General features: G+C 48.7%; 1 protein-coding gene across 3 annotated transcripts in view; it reads right to left on the minus strand.

Annotated features, from left to right (window-relative positions):
* The window catches only part of LOC140911063 (phospholipid-transporting ATPase ID), a 131017-nt gene that overhangs the window by 86021 nt on the left and 26403 nt on the right, over positions 1-18593 (minus strand). For all 3 annotated transcript variants that reach the window (XM_073343294.2, XM_073343293.2, XM_073343296.2), the window contains exon 3: positions 12749-12807. In XM_073343294.2, the coding sequence (XP_073199395.1) occupies positions 12749-12807 (59 nt within the window). The remainder of the gene's footprint in view (positions 1-12748; positions 12808-18593) is intronic.

An 18593-nucleotide genomic window follows, 5' to 3' on the forward strand; every position in this document is an offset into this window, starting at 1 on the left:
ACTGTGGGTAGATTTGTGATAATCTGACCCCATGAAGGTCTCATCCTAATTCATAATAGAGATTGGCCTAAAACCTGAAGGAGCAGGTTTTATCTCCCTTTCAAAAAGTCTTTTAACATAGACTTTTATAACTCTGGGAATTTTTGTTATAATGTAACCATCCAAAACCTCTTTCGATTTAGCTAAATTCTTTGCTTTACTGTCATCCTATGGCAGCGAGTTCTACATTCTAATCACACGTTGAGTGTCCAGGAAAATCCTTTGGAAAATGTACTGCCTACACTTTGTATTTATAGCGGACCTTTCACCTGAGGATCTCAATGTGCTTTACAAACACTAGTTAACCTGTGCAATCACCCAAAGAGGTATTAGTATTATCTTAATTTTACAGAGGGGGAAACCGAGGCACACAGAAGCGGTGCTACTTGTCCAAGGTCACAAAGTCAGTCAGTGATGGGGCCAGGAGTAGAATGTAGGAGCCTTGTCTCCCAGTCGCCTGTTCTAACTATGAGGCCACATGCCCCCCAACCCATCCCAGCACCACAAACAAATCCCAAGAGTGCCCCGTTTCCTAGGCTCCTGCTGTGACAACTAGACTCCTTCCTAGACACGGAAAGAGATGTCTGCCCTCTGCTGTAACTGCTCGATAGCCTGCCTTTCCAGCGCAGAGTGTGCCAGAAGTCTTGGCTTCCCGGCCACTTTCCCCACAACTAGTCGTCGGGGATGGGGGTGTCACAGACGCAGCGCCCATAGCTCCCCAGCATTTTCAGGCTCAGTGCTGGACCCAAGGGCACACGCTGTGGCCGGCTTGCACACGCCAAGGGTGACCCATGTGGAAGTCTCATCTTGCTCCCATTTGGGAATCGCGGCGCAGAGGCACAGGAAGCAGTGTTAGCGTCCTGAGAGTGTTGGCTCTGCTCCTGCTTCCCACAGCAGTGCACGGAGATGAGACACCCCAGCTGCGGCTCGGGCCCAGTGCCACGTGTAGTTATCACAGGCAGTTACAAGGCTCCCTCGGACTTCTCTAGAGGCCTTATCAGGTGATGTGGGAATACAGAAACAGAGCCCAGATTCCAGAGGGACAGATGGACAGACACTGGCTACGGGGTGTACATTGAGGGCTCCATGTTCATTACTGATCTAACATTAGAAACAGTTCCTGACCCAAGCTGAAATTTGCCTTTGCCTCAGGGGCCCTGCATTTCCTTTCCAGTTCTTGGATACCCAATTTCAGAACTGTTTTTGCAGCCCCCAGTGACGTCTCCACACAGCTGTGCTGAATTCCAAAGTGAAGTCGGAGAACTGGAAGGAGAATCTGAGTCAGAGCAAACACTAAAATCCTGCAAAACAGATTTCCTCCTCCATGCGCTCTATACAACCAAGTCACAACAATCATGAGACAGGCCCATCAGCTGGTGCTCAAAGGGGGTGTGTGGGGTGGGGAGGTCCACCCTGGAGGAATCCACACTGACATTGTACCAGGAAAGTGGCAGCGGGGCTAAGCTGCCTCCAAAATGAACCTTAATAAAGTCTCTTGAATCTCACTGGATCAAGCCCTGAGCTCGTCATTTCATTTTCACTCAATCCTTATGTGGGAAAAACCCTTTCTGCTGTCAATAGGAATTGGCCCATGTGAGAACTGAGTAAACACGGCATTGGGATCTGACCCTTTCTTTCTGCAGACGAGAGACAAATTTCTCTATTTTTAACTCCCGTGCTAAGGATCCCTGAAGTCTATTTCATTCAGGCTACTTTCTACCTCAAGTCATCATAGAATCATAGAATCTCAGGGTTGGAAGGGACCCCAGAAGGTCATCTAGTCCAACCCCCTGCTCAAAGCAGGACCAATTCCCAGTTAAATCATCCCAGCCAGGGCTTTGTCAAGCCTGACCTTAAAAACCTCTAAGGAAGGAGATTCTACCACCTCCCTAGGTAACGCATTCCAGTGTTTCACCACCCTCTTAGTGAAAAAGTTTTTCCTAATATCCAATCTAAACCTCCCCCACTGCAACTTGAGACCATTACTCCTCGTTCTGTCATCTGCTACCATTGAGAACAGTCTAGAGCCATCCTGTTTGGAACCCCCTTTCAGGTAGTTGAAAGCAGCTATCAAATCCCCCCTCATTCTTCTCTTCTGCAGGCTAAACAATCCCAGCTCCCTCAGCCTCTCCTCATAACTCATGTGTTCCAGACCCCTAATCATTTTTGTTGCCCTTCGCTGGACTCTCTCCAATTTATCCACATCCTTCTTGAAGTGTGGGGCCCAAAACTGGACACAGTACTCCAGATGAGGCCTCACCAATGTCGAATAGAGGGGAACGATCACGTCCCTCGATCTGCTCGCTATGCCCCTACTTATACATCCCAAAATGCCATTGGCCTTCTTGGCAACAAGGGCACACTGCTGACTCATATCCAGCTTCTCGTCCACTGTCACCCCTAGGTCCTTTTCCGCAGAATCACCTTGACTTCTAACTAGGGTGGGATCATACGTGGCATTATGTTTCCCCTAGTTGGTGCCAGGATAAAGCATGTCTGTTTGTTTTTAATTCTGCAGTTGACACGACACACAATTTGGTTTGCTTTAGTTATTTCAAGCCACTGATCTCTCATTGTGCAGCATAAGGCCAAAGAGATGTCAGGCCTGGGCCAGTTTGGGGGCACAAGTCTCATGATGAACCTGTGTCTTTGCAACGAATCCCACAAACCACTGCCATGCTCAGCCATGCCCAGAGCCAGCCCATTCACTCTAAATGGTACTACCTTTGTTTGCAGGAACCCCTACCCCTGTACAGCAGCAAAAGGCCTCCCTGCTGTTGGTAACATTAGGACTTCCTTCCAGGATTTGGGTAAGGGGCACTACACTATCTGGATAAGAAGTACTTTGTTGTCTCCCCTCCAGTGGGTACCGTCACCATTTACACAGAGAGACGGAAGAGACCTACCAGATCCTCCAGCCCACGTCCCTGAAGCTAATGCAGGATAGTCCCTACAGCACATAAAAACAGAACAATGGCCATGCTGGGTCAGACCAAGAGTCCATCTACCCAGTATCCTGTCTTCCAGCAGTGGCCAGTGCCAGGTGTTTCAGAGGGAATGAACAAAACAGGGCAATTTATCAAGTGATCCATCCCCTGTCATCCAGTCCCAGCTTCTGGCAGTCAGAGATATGGGGACACCCAAGACATGGGATTGTGTCCCTGACCGTCTTGGCTAATGGCCATTGACGGACCTATCCTCCAGGAACTGATCTAGTTCTTTTTTGAGCCCAGTTATAGTTTTGCACTTCACAACATCCCCTAGCAAGGAGTTCCGCAGGTTGACTGTACGCTGTGTGAAGAAATACTTCCTTTTGTTTGTTTTAAACCTGCTGCCTATTCATTTCATTAGGTGATGCTGGGTTCTTATGTTACATGAAGGGTAACATAACACTTGCTTATTCACTTTCTGCACACCAGTCATGATTTTACAGACCTCTCTCATATCCTCCCTTAGTCGCCTCTTTTCCCAGCTGAACTGTCCCACTCTTATTAATCTCTCCTCATATGGAAGTTGTTCAATCCCCTAATCATTCCTATTGCCCTTCTCTTTATTTATTCCAACTCAAATATATCTTTTTTAAAAGATGGGCTGCCCAGAACCCAGAACTGCATGTAGTATTCAAGGTGTGGGCATATCACTGATTTATATAGAGGCATTGTGATATTTTTTGTCTTATTATCTAGCACTTCCCTAATTGTTCCTAATATCCAGTTAGCTTTTTTTGACTAATGCTGCACACTGAGTGGATGTTTTCAGAGAACTGTCCACAGTGATTCCAAGATCTCTTTCTTTAGTGGTAACAACTAATTTAGACCTTGTCATTTCATAGGTATAGTTGGAATTATGTTTTACAATGTGCATTCCTTTACATTTATCAACCCTGAATTTCATCCGCCATTTTGTTGCCATCACCAATGGTGGATTAACGCACAGGTCCATGGGACCCCATCCAATTTGAGGGGCCCAGGCGTGCCAGAAGCTGTGTAGAAGGGGTGAGGGCCACCAGCGCCAGAACTGTGGCCCCACTCCTGCTCTTCCTCTTTCAGGCAGGGTCCCACCCCCTGCTCCTCCTCTTCCCCCAGAGACCCCAGCCAGGCCAGAAGCTGGAGCTGGATCAAGGTAAGAGCTGCCCAGGGAGCCTGGGCTGCTGTGGAGAGCCCCACACCCTCCACCTGTCCTAGGCGGGGAGCCAGGGTGCCCAAAAGCAGCACCCAGCCCATGTCCTTGCCCCCTGGGGCATGCCACCTCGGACAGGTGGAGGGTCCGGAGCTCCCCACAGTGGCCCAGGCTCTCTGGATGGCTCTTACGGGCCTGGGGGAAGTGAAGAGGAGCAGGGCCCCATGGTGGGGGCAGCTACGGCCCAACTCAGCCCTCTCCCACCGGGAAGAGGCTGGCGCCGCTAGCAGAGGCTGAGTTTTCTGCCTGCCCATGTTAAAAAGTGCATGGGGCCATAGCCCCCCCCGTTCTGACACCCCTAGAACCCCAGAGTGTGAGGGGCCCAAATGTTATTTGTGGCCACGGACTCAGTAAATCATAATCGACCTCTGGTAGTCACTGAGGTTTGAGAGAGCCTTTTGTCGCTCTTCGCAGTCTGCCTGGGACTTAACTATCTTGAGTAGTTTTATATCATCTCACTGTTTGCCACCTCACTGCTTAGCCCTTTTTCCAAATCATTTATGAATATGTTGAATAGGACTGGTCCCAGAATAGACCCCTGGGGGATGCCACTATTTAACTCTCTCCATTCTGAAAACTGACCATTTAATCCTACCCTTTGTTTCCTATCTTTTAACCAGTTATCAATCCATGAGAGGACCTTCCTCTTATCCCATGACAGCTTACTTTCTTAAGAGCCTTTGGTGAGGGACCTTGTCAAAGGCTTTCTCAAAGTCCAAGTACACTATATCCACTGGATCCCCCTTGTCCATGTTTGTTGATCCCCTCAAAGAATTCTAACAGATTGGTGAAGCATGATTTCCCTTTATAAAAGTTGTGTTCACTCTTCCCCAACATATATTCATCTCTGTGTCTTATAATTCTGTTTTTTTCTATAGTTTCAACCAGTTTGCCTGGGACTGAAGTGAGGCTTACCAGTCTGTAATTGTTAGGATCACCTCTGGTGGCTTCTTTAAAAATTGGCATTACATTAATTATCCACCAGTCATCTGTAGGGCCAACCAAATTCATGGCCGTGAAAAACAGATCACGGACTGTGCAATCAGATCTTCCCAGTGAAATCTAGCTACTGGATGGCTGGGGACTGGGAGTACCCCAGCCACGGGCTCTTACTGTGCACTGGGCTCCAGCTGCTAGTCTCAGTGGGGCTGGCGCAGGACAGGATTCCTCTTCACCTGCACGGGCTGCTCTCGAGGGGAGATCACACCCACCTCCGGGTTCCTTGCCCAGCTGCTCTGAAGGCAGCGAAGAAGTGAGAGTGGCAATCCCACAAGCCCCCAACAACTTTGTGACCCCCCCAACTCCCTTTTGGGTTGGGACCCTCATGGTTACATACATACATTTTTAAAATCCTGTGACCATGAAATTGACCACAATGGACTGTGAATCTGATTGGACGCTAGGCTGATTAAAGCGATAGGTTCCCTATCACAGTTAGTACTTCTGAAATTTCACATTTGAGTTCCTTCAGAACTCTTGGGTGATACCATCTGGGCTTGGTGACTTTTACTGCGTAATCTATCAGTTTGTTCCAAAACCTCCTCTACTGACACCTCCGTCTGGGGCAGCTCCTCAGATCTGTCACCTAAAAAGAATGGCTCAGGTGTGGGAATCTCCCTCACATCCTCAGCCATGAAGACCAGTACAAAGAATTCTGTTAGCTTCTACACAATGGCCTCATCTTCAATGAGTGCTCCTTCAGCACCTCCATCGTCCAGGTGCCCCACTGACAGTTTGGCAGGCTTCCTGCTTCTGATCCATTTAAATACAATTGCTGTTAGCTTCTGTATCTTTTGCTAGCTGCTCTTCAAATTCTTTTAAGCCTGCCTAATTATACTTTTACACTTGCCTTGCCAGAGGTTATGCTCCTTTCTATTTTCCTCCATGATTATTATGATGATTAGGGGACTGGAACACATGAGTTATGAGGAGAGGCTGAGGGAGCTGGGATTGTTTAGCCTGCAGAAGAGAAGAATGAGGGGGGATTTGATAGCTGCTTTCAACTACCTGAAAGGGGGTTCCAAAGAGGATGGCTCTAGACTGTTCTCAATGGTAGCAGATGACAGAACGAGGAGTAATGGTCTCAAGTTGCAGTGGGGGAGGTTTAGATTGGATATTAGGAAAAACTTTTTCACTAAGAGGGTGGTGAAACACTGGAATGCGTTACCTAGGGAGGTGGTAGAATCTCCTTCCTTAGAGGTTTTTAAGGTCAGGCTTGACAAAGCCCTGGCTGGGATGATTTAACTGGGAATTGGTCCTGCTTTGAGCAGGGGGTTGGACTAGATGACCTTCTGGGGTCCCTTCCAACCCTGATATTCTATGATTCTATGATTCCATCTGACTTGACTTTGAATCTTTAAAGGATGTCTTTGTGTCACTAACTGCCTCTTTTATTCTATTGTTCAGCCAGGGGTGGAGGGGAGGGCATTTTTTGGTCCTCACTGTTTTTTTAATTTGGGGTATACATTTCGTTTGAGCCTCTATTATTGTGTTTTTTAAAAGTTTCCATGCAGCTTCCAGGCATTTCGCTCTTGTGACTGTTCATTTTAATTTCTGTTTACCTGGCCTCCTCATTTTTGCGCAGTTCCACCACAGTAGCATTGATCTATCAAAAGGAGGGTTTTCTCGGTATTTCCCCCACCAAGGATGTTCAAATTTAATTCCATTATGGTCGCTATTACCGAGCCGTTCAGCTCTGTTCACCTCTTGGACCTGATCCTGGGCTCCACTGAGAACTAAATCAAGAACGGCCTCTGCGGGTTCCAGGACTGGCTACTCCAGGTCATGGTCATTAATGGTGTTTAGAAATTTTCTCTCTGCAGCCTGTCCTAAGGTACCATGATCCCAATCAATATGCATTATTACTGAGTTTTCTGAGGCTGGCAGTCTGGGGATGGGACCACCCAACTGTGTCCCAGAAAGTCTCATCTAGGTACCTCTCTGTCTCCCTTAGCTTGTCCAGCTCAACCACTCTGGTCTCAAGCGCCCGAACACGGTCTCGGAGGAATGAGAGTTGCTTGCACCAAGTGCGCACTTATGCCACCTACCCACACGGCAGGGAATCCTACATGCTGCGTTCAGTGCAATAACCGGGATACCCCCCACTCTGCTGCTGGACGTCTGCCTGCGTTATCTTTACTGGCCTACGTTTAGAGAACACTTGTTAGGTGCATCGGCTCTCACACGCCCTCTCTAAACGCCCACTTGCTGCGGCTGGTCACTAGCACCTTGTGCAGGGCTTAGTCCCGTCTAGTGTTAAACGTCCTGTGGCAGAGCTCCAACCTCGTCCCCGAGGGCCCCGCCCTTCCAGGCGGTTTATGCTAGCTTCCCAGAGGCTCACTGCAACCCTCCACGTAGCCCTTCTCTCTCTAGGGCCAGGGATACAGTCTACTGAGCCCTTTTCATCATAAGCCAGCAATGGAGGTTGGTGAGAGAATTCCCACAGTCTCTGTTGCTCCTACGGCCTCATGCCAAAACCGTTCAGCTTCCTGTCCTGACAGGGGCCTGTTTTCCCCTCCCAGGAGGTGTTTCTGTAGTGGTGGGTTGGGGGGAACCCGGGCCCGGCCTCTACTCCGGGTTCTGGCCCATGGACCCTAATGGTAGCAGCTGTTGGCAGCCAACCTTTCACTGCCAGAGTTACTACATTTCCCTGGGCCACTTCCCTACAGCTCTCCTGCTTCTCCCTTACTAGTGAGACTTGAGGTTATCTTCATTAACCAGCCCTTCAGCCACACTTCCTCTCCCCTGGCTCATCCCTGCCTGACTGGAGTGAGCCCTTTTATGTTATCAGAGGGGCCTTAATTAGAGTCAGGTGGTCACATTAGCTTAATGGCCTCACCTGACTCTTTGCAGGTTAATTGGAGTCAGGTGTTCTCATTAGCCTGGAGCAGCCCCTGCTCTGGTCAGTCAGGGAACAGAAACCTGTTAATCTAGTGGCCACTATATCTGCCTTCTGCTACTCTGCTGTACTCTGCTCGGTGTCCCCGTCCTGTTCCCTTCGTTTGACCCTTTGACCACACTCCCGTCCCTGTTGTTCATTAGTTGTCCCCCGTAATTATTTGGTTTCCCAGGTCCTGTGGATCCCCCCCTTAGGCTGGGGGGGGATCCTTTAGCAGTGGGCGGGCTTCGCCTGCCCACTTCCTGGATCCCTATAAGGCTACTCTGCTGTACCCATCTGGCCTGGGTCTACCACATAACCGATGGGTGGGCCTTCCCGTTCCACCTCTCCTTTGAATGACACATGCCCAGGCTGATCCACCTCCCTCGTAGGAGGTTTTCCTTCATAGTCAACCTATTTTTTCTCTTCCTTAATTTCACTCCATCAGTCCTAATTAAGTCCTGCCTTGTACCGTACTCCCATCCCCTGCTGGGGTTTGCACCATTCCAGTAGCTGAAGCCCCCAGGGCCCTGCCAGTAGATTGCCCTCTTGCCACGTTTCCTGGGAGTGAAGATGATCTGTGGGGGGATGGGTGACCAAAAGTTTTCTGCAAGTCCAAGTGCAACAGGTTTATTTACGCTCCCTTGGGTATGTTAATGGGGCCTGTCTGAAACAGTGGGAAATCCCATTCCTGACAGCTCTTTTGAGACTATGGAGGAGTCTTGACTGACGTTAGGATGGCCCAGTATTATGACTCTGCAAACAGTCTGGTCTTGCTCCACATGCAGCTGAATTTCTCACCCTCCTCGGCTCCTCACTCACATCTTCCTGCATGACTGTTCCACAGAGCGTGGAGGAGGAGAACACGCTGCGGAAGGGAGATAACTACAGGATACCCACCTCAGGCTTGGCTTTGCAGCACAGTCCAGCTGCCCAGCCCTCAATAAGTCTAAACAAGGACAAGGCATTCCCACCCTTTGCTCAGTCTTTGTTCTGGGGATGTCAGGCCAGGAGAAACCATTCCAATTGATGAAGGGCTTAAACCCACCGACCGCCATCTGCCCCCATACAACTCGGGTGTTTGTCTGGAATACAACAATCCCTCAAATCCATATTTGCACAGTTCCTCCTCTAACCTCTCTCAACTCCTTGGGGAGAACACGCTGCCCCTGGGAAACCATGACCGTCTTGCGGGCTGTGCTCCCAGACCAGACACAGAACCTAGTCTATAACTGTAATTTATGGCCCTATTAAGCTATAAAAGAGTCAAATGAACCCTGCCCACGGCTGCAAACTTCAAACAGGAAGCCCACTGCTACAACTCTTCTTAAGCTCTTTGCTGAATTACCAGGTTTCATTCTAGTCTGTCCTAGCTGGCCCTTCTCTCACGCAGAAGCTTCCAGTGCAACTTTTCTTGTTCCCAGAGAGCTGGTAAAACTCCTGGGCTCGAGAGCCAACACCAGGGCCAGCCAATATGGGCCACAGGGAGGAATGGCTACTACCCTCTGGTCCTCCCTGAAGGTGCCCATGCCAGCTGTGGAGCCCACTGGCCCCAAGCAGCTGAATGGCACAGTGAAGCTTCCTCAGTTCAACCTGTTGTGTTCACTCCATGAACAGATCATGTGGCATAAACATAAAAGCCAGGAGCTCTGGGCTGCATATGCTGTCGCCCAGTGACCTTAGCAGCAGCTGCTGCCGCCTTTCTGCATCCCTAGGCCCACGCAATCGCAGACCCACAGTGCATTGTCTGGCTCCCGTTCAGCCCGCTCTTGCATGACCCCGGAGCAGTGCTCTGTGGCAGGCAGGGTCCCCAGGCTCCTCCCCTCAGCACTGCACCCTGGCTGCTGCAGCGTCACGGTATTCAGGATCAGGAGGGAGCCGTGTTAGTCTGTATCCACAAAAACAACGAGGAGTCCGCTGGCACCTTAAAGATTGACCGATTTATTTGGGCATAAGCTTTTATGGGTAAAACCCCGCTTCTTCAGATGCATGGAGTGGAAATTACAGATGCAGGCATTATATAATGACACATGAAGGGAGTTACCTCACAAGTGGAGAACCAGTGCTGACAGGGCCAATTCGATCAGGGTGGATGTAGTCCACTCCCAATAACAGATGAGGAGGTGTCAATTCCAGGAGAAGCCAAGCTGCTTTTGTAATGAGCCAGCCACTCCCAGTCCCCATTCAAGCCCAAATTAATGGTGTTAAATCTTCAAATGAATTTTAGTTTTGCTGTTTCTCTTTGAAGTCTGTACCATCTGTACCCACCCAAGAGGCCAGGATTTGATTCTTTACCTGGATTGCAGGCTCCTGTTCCTACTCATGAAAAGTTTAGAAGCCCCCCTTTTTTAGTTTAGAAGCACCCCTATGACCGCAGGGGTGTTAATGGGCGGCTTCACCTTGACGGGCGCCTTAGAATGTGTGTTAACTGCTTATGCTAAGCAATTTGTTCCATCTCGTATTTAGCTGGAACAGTCCTGAAGAAGAGCTCTGTGCAGCTTGAAAGCTGATCTCCCTCACCAACAGAAGTTGGTCCAATAAAAGACATTCCCTCATCCACCTTGTCTCTAACATCCTGGGACCCACATGGCTACAACTACACTGCAAACAATATAAAGTGTAAAGTATGTGGGGAAGGAGCCAGGAGCCTCTCTGTCCTCCTTGGAGTTTCCAGCCACACCCAAGATGCCAATAAAAATAGGGTCTGAAGTCACTTTGGGCTAGGCCAGCTCTTTTCCATCCATCCTGCCAGTATGAATGTACTGAACGGAAAACTTACCAGGACTTATTTGGAAATAAAAAGCCCAGGGCATGATGTGCAGCTCTGTGCAAGTCAGACTGTGCTAGCATGGTTTTGGGACAGCTTTATGGTTTCCCCCACTCTGGCATGCTCCAGGGCTTGGGCTTTCTAGACATTCTTCTAGAATTTCTCAGCTTCAGTCTATGCTGGGCTCCAGGGATGCTGGGCCATGTGACATGTCAGACTAATGTCTGGGGCAGGGCTACAGAAATTCACGGCCACATTTAACAGATGATATTGCAGCCATCTGCTTACCAGTGTGCACCTCCACACCTAACCCAATGGACTCTCATGGCAGCTCTCCAGAGATTCACACTCTCTCTCCCTGCCCTCGGCTATTTGCAAATCTACAGACGTGCAACTGGCATGCTGGGAACCAGGGATCTATAGAAGTTAATCCTATTGATGACTCTACATGGACCGGGAGTCAGAACCAGAGAAGTATGCTCCCCACAAAGACAGGCAGGCACAAACACACACTTCTGAACTCGGGGTGGGGGTGGAGGAAAAGGAGGATCGGGCCAGCAAAGGTCACCCCTTTCACTTCTCGTCAGAGCATGTGGGGGAGGCCATTAGGACAGACAGGACAGCCTCCCTCCCTCCTACATCCTCATCCCAGCCCCGTGAGCACAGTGTCCTGTCCCAGCCTGGCATCCTCCCAATCCTGGATCGCCAAGCACCGTAAGCTGAGAACGCACATCCAGTCCTGCATTGCCAGGCCCCACATGCATAAAATGCACCTTCCCAATCCCATATCACCAAGACTGAAGAACTGAAGTGGTATAAAGGCCTTGCCCTAGCCCCCTGCATATTTCACCCTGTGCACACATTGTGCGTTCAATGTGCATGCAGTGGTCATGTCCCATGCAAGTCTCCCAAGTGTTTGGTTTGGTCCAGGCATGAAAAAGAACCAATGAAAAATATCCAGTTCATGCTGCCGTGAGCATGAAACTTATTGTAAAGTCTTGGGGCCCAGTCCTACAAACAAGTATCTTTAACTGAGTGAGCTCAATGAGCCTAGCTGCAGGTATGAAGTCACTAGGGTATGATTTTGCAGGATCAGGTCCTTTATTAGTGCCCTGCTTGCAGAACAGATGCCAGAGATGAAACTTCCAGTGCCTGACTCTAATGACAAAAGAAAAGGAGGACTTGTGGCACCTTAGAGACGAACCAATTTATTTGAGCATAAGCTTTCGTGAGCTACAGCTCACTTCATCAGATGCATACTGTGGAAAGTGTAGATCTTATTATATACACACAAAGCATGAAAAAATACCTCCTCCCACCCCACTCTCCTGCTGGTAAGAGCTTATCTAAAGTGATCACTATTACCAGCAGGAGAGTGGGGTGGGAGGAGGTATTTTTTCATGTTTTGTGTGTATATAATAAGATCTTCTACACTTTCCACAGTATGCATCCGATGAAGTGAGCTGTAGCTCACGAAAGCTCATGCTCAAATAAATTGGTTAGTCTCTAAGGTGCCACAAGTACTCCTTTTCTTTTTGCGAATACAGACTAACACGGCTGTTACTCTGAAACCTGACTCTAATGAACAAGCAGGTTTTCCTGTGCACTCATATGTCATTACTGAAAGGCTGCCAGGGACAGACATTGACCAGCCTCATTTAGATCTTTTGATAAAGTCCAAGACATTTTTATACAATTTTTTTTTCAAAACAGACTTCAGCACTTTGTTTACAAAGCTCTCCCCAGCATGTGCACGAGTGACCCTACCATAACAAATCCACATACCCACAATACACTTCCGATTGGAAGGAAACTTGCAAGTGAGCTGGTGTCCCATGAAGCAGCCCTGACAATTGTTCCGCATTAAACATATGATTGTTACTTACAGCATATTCGAACTCCAGATTAAAGTCCCGGTTGTTTGCCTGAAGGTGCCTCTGTTCCTCTGTAGAGAAGAACACACACATTAGATTTCAGCAAAGGAGAACTTAATAGCTATTTGAGGAGGAGGAGAATGAATAATTACAAGCATCAAGGAGCAGCAGGAAGAGGGGACTTTTAGGAGAGTAATGCCAGGGAGACCCAAGCTGTGTGCCAGAACCCCAGTGCCCAGGCTTAGTGGTGTGTGACACCCACCTGCCATGATGCTAGTGCTGAGCATTGGTGTCACAGTGATGTGGCGTTCATTCACCAACACGTTCCAATCACATACCTCACTGTGGTCCCAGCATGGCATCAGTAGGACAGGCTGATCTCCTACCCATCACATTAGCTTCCCTGGAGGCTCAGGATTAGTTCTAGACAAGTGAGACTCAAGCTCCCAACCTCCCTCCACAAAAATCTTGACAAGCTGGTGCCCTAGCTCTATTGTTAATTCTGCACCATTACTGGAGTGTGTAGGAGGGCAGGGCATCAGCAGTGTAATAACAAGCAGCTCACAGAGATGTTTTCATTCAAGGAACTCAAATGCTTTAGATAGTAATTCATTCACCCTTACACCCCTTTAGTGAGACAGAAAAATTCTTTTGCCTCATTTTACGATGGGGAAACTGAGGCACAGAGCAGTTAGCATGACCTTCTCAAGCTCACAGAGGGAGTCAAAGGCAGAGTTAGGAATAGAAAACATACGTCCTGGCTTCCGTTCCCCTTCTCTAACCACTAAGTCACACTCCCCTACGTAAAACATTCCCCACTAGTCACTGGGCAGATCTAAGCAACACACCTAGAGAAGGCTATTTCAGAACACTTGCTGCATTCCTTTCATACAGTTAGGGCTGCTCTGAATCCCTCCTTGGGGATTCTGAGCTGAGTCCCACAGTAAATGCTGCAAAGAGATAAATGATCATGAAGAAAATAAGAGATGGTAAAACCTTAAGAAAATCAAAAAACCAACAGAAATGCGGGAGCAGAGCGTGGGCAGGGCTTGGGAAAAGTGAAACAACATTCAGCTCTGCGGAACTGCCAGAGCAGCGTCATTCAACCAAACATTGTGTGGTTAGACAGCCAGGCTCAAACAAGCCGCGGGCACAGGAGAGTGAGCTGTTACTGAAGAGGACTTTACAAAGGAAACCCAGCCTAAGCATGGGCAGTGCTTCTGCCAGATCCTCAGTGCCCAACACCGTACACTTAGGAACCTGGGCAGCATCAGAGATGTTGACCGCAGCCAGCAGCGCCCTACCCAGAGGGCAGGATCTGCCTAGCTGGATGCCAGGCGAGAATCTATGCGGAGGATACTGTAAGCTGGGGAGCAGCCCAGAGAGTTAGGGGGGCTGGCTGATATCCCCACAGCGGGAACTGTAGACTAGGAACAGGGCAATACGGAGCAGGGAGCACGGCAAAAGCTGTGACACCTGCTGACATTTCAGAGTCCAAGAGTAAGCTCCCAGTTCCTGGACTCCTCTCTCTCCTTCTCTTCAGGGCCACTGGGAGTAGCCTGCATTGGGACTGCAAAGGGGAGGAAGGAGCCAGATCTGCAGAGGGCTATATGGAGAGCTCCTTTGCGCTTTCGCTGGATCCTGATCACAGCGCAGCTAAGAAGCCGGGCTGCATTCCTTACTCTACCAGCTTGGCCATCCTCAAGGTCACCCAGGCCTGTGTACAGCTTCCCTCTGGGGAAAAAAGGCTCTGACAGGGAGATGCACCTCAAACATGTGGTCTGAATTCAGCATTTCCAGGGAAAGCTGGGAGTTCAATGTGTGTGTGCAGCACCAGAGGAAGGAGCCTGGTATCTCATTGGAGAGAGACCTCCATTCCTCAGGCAAAAACAATGAGGAGTCCTTGTGGCACCTTAGAGACTAACAAATTCATTTGGGCATAAGCTTTTGTGGGCTAGAACCCACTTCATCAGATGCATGGAGTGTAAAATACAGTAAGCAGAATATATATTTATTCTTTTGTGTAGAGACTGTCCAGTTTGACCAATGTACATGGCAGAGGGGCATTGCGGCACATGATGGCATATATCACATTGGTAGATGTGCAGGTGAACGAGCCTCTGATAGTGTGGCTGATGTGATTAGGCCCTGTGATGGTGTCCCTTGAATAGATATGCGTACAGAGTTGGCAGTGGGGTTTGTTGCAGGGATAGGTTCCTGGGTTAGTGTTTTTGTTGTGTGGTGTGTAATTGCTGGTGAGTATTTGCTTCAGGCTGGGGGGCTGTCTGTAAGCGAGGACTGGCTTGACTCCCAAGGTCTGTGAGAGTGAGGGATCGTCCTTCAGGATAGGTTGTAGATTCTTGATGATGCTTTGGAGAGGTTTTAATTGGGGGCTGAAGGTGACAGCTAGTGGCATTCTGTTACTTTCTTTGTTGGGCCTGTCCTGTAGTAGGTGACTTCTGGGTACTCTTCTGGCTCTGTCAATCAGTTTCTTCACTTCACCAGGTGGGTACTGTAGTTTGAAGAACGCTTGATAGAGATCTTGTAGGTGTTTGTCTCTGTCTGAGGGGATGGAGCAAATGCGGTTGTATCTTAGAGTTTGGTTGTAGACAATGGATATTGTGTTGTGGTCTGGATGAAAGCTGGAGGCATGTAGGTAAGAATAGTGGTCCGTAGGTTTCCAGTATACAATGGTGTTTATGTGACCATCGCTTATTTTCACTGTAGTGTCCAGGAAGTGGAATAAAAGAATAGATGGACACAAACCAGATATCAAGAATTGTAACATTCAAAAATCAATAGGAGAACACTTCAATCTCCCTGGACACTCAATAATAGGCTTAAAAGTGGCAATTCTTCAACATAAAAACTTCAAAAACAGTCTCCAATGAGAAACTGCAGAACTGGAATTAATTTGCAAACTGGACACCATCAAATTAGTCCTGAATAAAGACTGGGAGTGGATGGGTCACCACAAAAACTAATTTCCCCCTGCTGATACTCACACCTTCTTGTCAACTGTTGGAAATTGGCCACCTTGATTGCATTGGCCTTGTTAGCACTACAAAAGTGATTTTTCCCCTCTCTTGGTATTCACTCCTTCTTGTCAACTGTTGAGAATAGGCCACTTCCACCTTAATTGAATTGACTCATTAGCACTGACCCCCCACTTGGAAAGGCAACTCCCATCTTTTCATGTGCTGTAATATATATTCTGCTTACTGTATTTTTCACTCCATGCATCTGATGAAGTGGGTTCTAGCCCACAAAAGCTTATGCCCAAATAAATTTGTTAATCTCCAAGGTGCCAAAGGACTCCTCGTTGTTTTTGCTGATACAGACTAACACGGCTGCCCCTCTGAAACCATTCCTCAGGCAGAAGCTCACTAGGAGAGAGTGCCAGAAGCTGGCAACAGTCGTCGTTTGGGTTGTGCTTTCCTTGGTGTGCGGTAGAAATAGAAAACAGCAGGGCTTTGTAAACCTTCCCCAGAAACAAAGGCAGTGGCCGCCTGAACCTCAGACTGGAAGGACAGCTGAGTCTAGGTCCCTCTCCTCTGGGCACAGCACCGACTGCTCAGGCGGGGCCCAAAGCAGACTGAAAGCTTCCTGGGTTGCCATAGGAACTTTAACACTGCACATCATGGCTATTTCTAGAGGCCAAAGTTGAACAGTGAATTCTGTTTTTGGGACCCCAAGATGTTGCTCCCCAAAACAAAGGCCACCAAAATCAAAGGCCACTTTTGGAAACAGCCCAGACTGTTATGGTCTCTACTGGAAATACTCGCAAGGGTGGTGTGAAGGGGTGCAGACACTGCAGGTACAATTGCAAAAGTTAAAAGACAAACGGGCACCTCACCCATCTCCACCATCCCACCCGAAAGCACAGGCTCCCCAACTTGAGCAAAGAGAGAATCTCCATTAGCTGTATAGTGCCTATGACACCCAGGTGAACAGTTCCTATTTTACCAGCACAAGGGAGCAACGCACACCAGCCAGTGTGTTATCTGCTATTGTGTTCCACAAGCCAGCGTGGTCTGTTAATAACCATATCACAATGACTCTCGAGATCAGGACAAGTCTAAAGAGCTGGAAGTTTGTGTGTTATCTTTTGCCCAAGAGGTGTGGCTCCTAAAGCAAACTAGCTGTGCCACTCCCAGCAATGACCCTTTTCCAAGCTGAACAGATGCTCCTGAACTGGCATTGCACATTGTTTTGTAGGAGTAAGGAACATCCCCCACGTTTCTTCAAATTCCTCTCTTGGGAGTTCCAGACTTGTCACTGCCTGTAGATAGCAGCTACCACCAATTCACAGAGCAAATGACAACCATTTGCTTTAACGACTCCGCTTTCCCTTGCCCAACAAGGAACAGGGGCCACTGAAAACCTCTCCGATGAGTGCTATAAACAAAAAACTAAAATAACTCAACTGAATCCCTGTAACCAGGGGGGACGGACACCCACTCTCCTCTTGAGTATCTCCAGCTGCTGAGTGCCATATTCAGGCCTTTCCCCACTCCTGGCACCCCAGAGTCCAACAAAACTGTCTGTCTACCCTCACCAGGGTCTTCCACCCTGGCCCCTGTAAACTCAGCCCTTTGCTTGGGCTCCCCAAGGAGTCTTGTCCCTTTCTCAGGGTTTACACCACTTTGCCGGTGGCTGGGAAGGAACCCGGGAGTGCCTGCTATCCTGGGTTCCAACCCAGGGACCCTATCCACAGCAGCCACATACTGCTCACTGCAAGTAGTGGCTGCTAGTTCCCTGGGCCTCTTCCCAGATCACCATTGCCAACTTTCACGTGGTAAATAAGCACCCCGTCTTTCACATTAAGCCAAAAATCAAGCTAATCCCATTTCAAAACAGGCCAAAACAAACCAATCCCTAAGAACCCCAACACTCTATGTGACTAGATCACCCCGGTGTGCAGTCTGGGACTGTGATGGGCCCACTGTGCACCCTTGACTCTCTCCCCACCTTGCCCCTGCTTGCCCCCCCCTTGCTGGGAGCCGATCAAAAAAAAAAAGAAGCAACAAACTTCAACGAGCTACAAGCCAAACAAGCTCAGCTTAAGCAAATGCAGCGAAATCCTACGGCTGGAGAGGAGAGCCGCACCGTGCCATGCTACATGCTGCCCATCGGATCCCAGCCAGAAATGACCTTCTAATTCTAAGGCCATGCAGCTCCTTTTCGCAGAATCATAGAATATCAGGGTTGGAAGGGACCTCAGTTTTTCCAAATATCCAACCTAGACCTCCCCCACTGCAACGTGAGACCATTATTCCTTGTTCTGTCATCCGCTACCACTGAGAACAGCCGAGCTCCATCCTCTTTGGAACCCCCTTTCAGGTAGTTGAAAGCAGCTATCAAATCCCCCCTCACTCTTCTCTTCTGCAGACTAAATAACCCCAGTTCCCTCAGTGCTCCAGCCTCCTAATCATTTTTGTTGCCCTCTGCTGGACTCTCTTCAATTCCTCCACATCCTTCTTGAAGTGTGGGGCCCAAAACTGGACACAGTACTCCAGATGACTGGAGTCACTGGAAAGAAAGAATGAAAGTCAGTGCTGGTGTCTGTGCTTCAGGTTACCAGGTCACTGCTGCTGAAAACAATGACAAACAACCCTCTCTAGCATTTCGTTCACTGGAAACTAACCACATGTAACTGTAGCCCAGTGCCCAGGCCCTGGTCTAACCACAGCAACCGAGTCTCTGGGAAAGTGGCTGCTTTTTCAGGCAGAGAGATTTAGGAGCTAAACCACAGAACAACATCTGGAGTGAATAACTTTAAACTCATGCCAAAAAGCAGCTATAAATATAATTGTCCATCCAGTCTTCTAAATGTAGGGCTGTTGCATGGAAAAGT

This window comes from Lepidochelys kempii, chromosome 5 (genome assembly GCF_965140285.1).
Source record: "Lepidochelys kempii isolate rLepKem1 chromosome 5, rLepKem1.hap1, whole genome shotgun sequence".
In the NCBI taxonomy this organism is placed as follows: Eukaryota; Metazoa; Chordata; order Testudines; family Cheloniidae; genus Lepidochelys; species Lepidochelys kempii.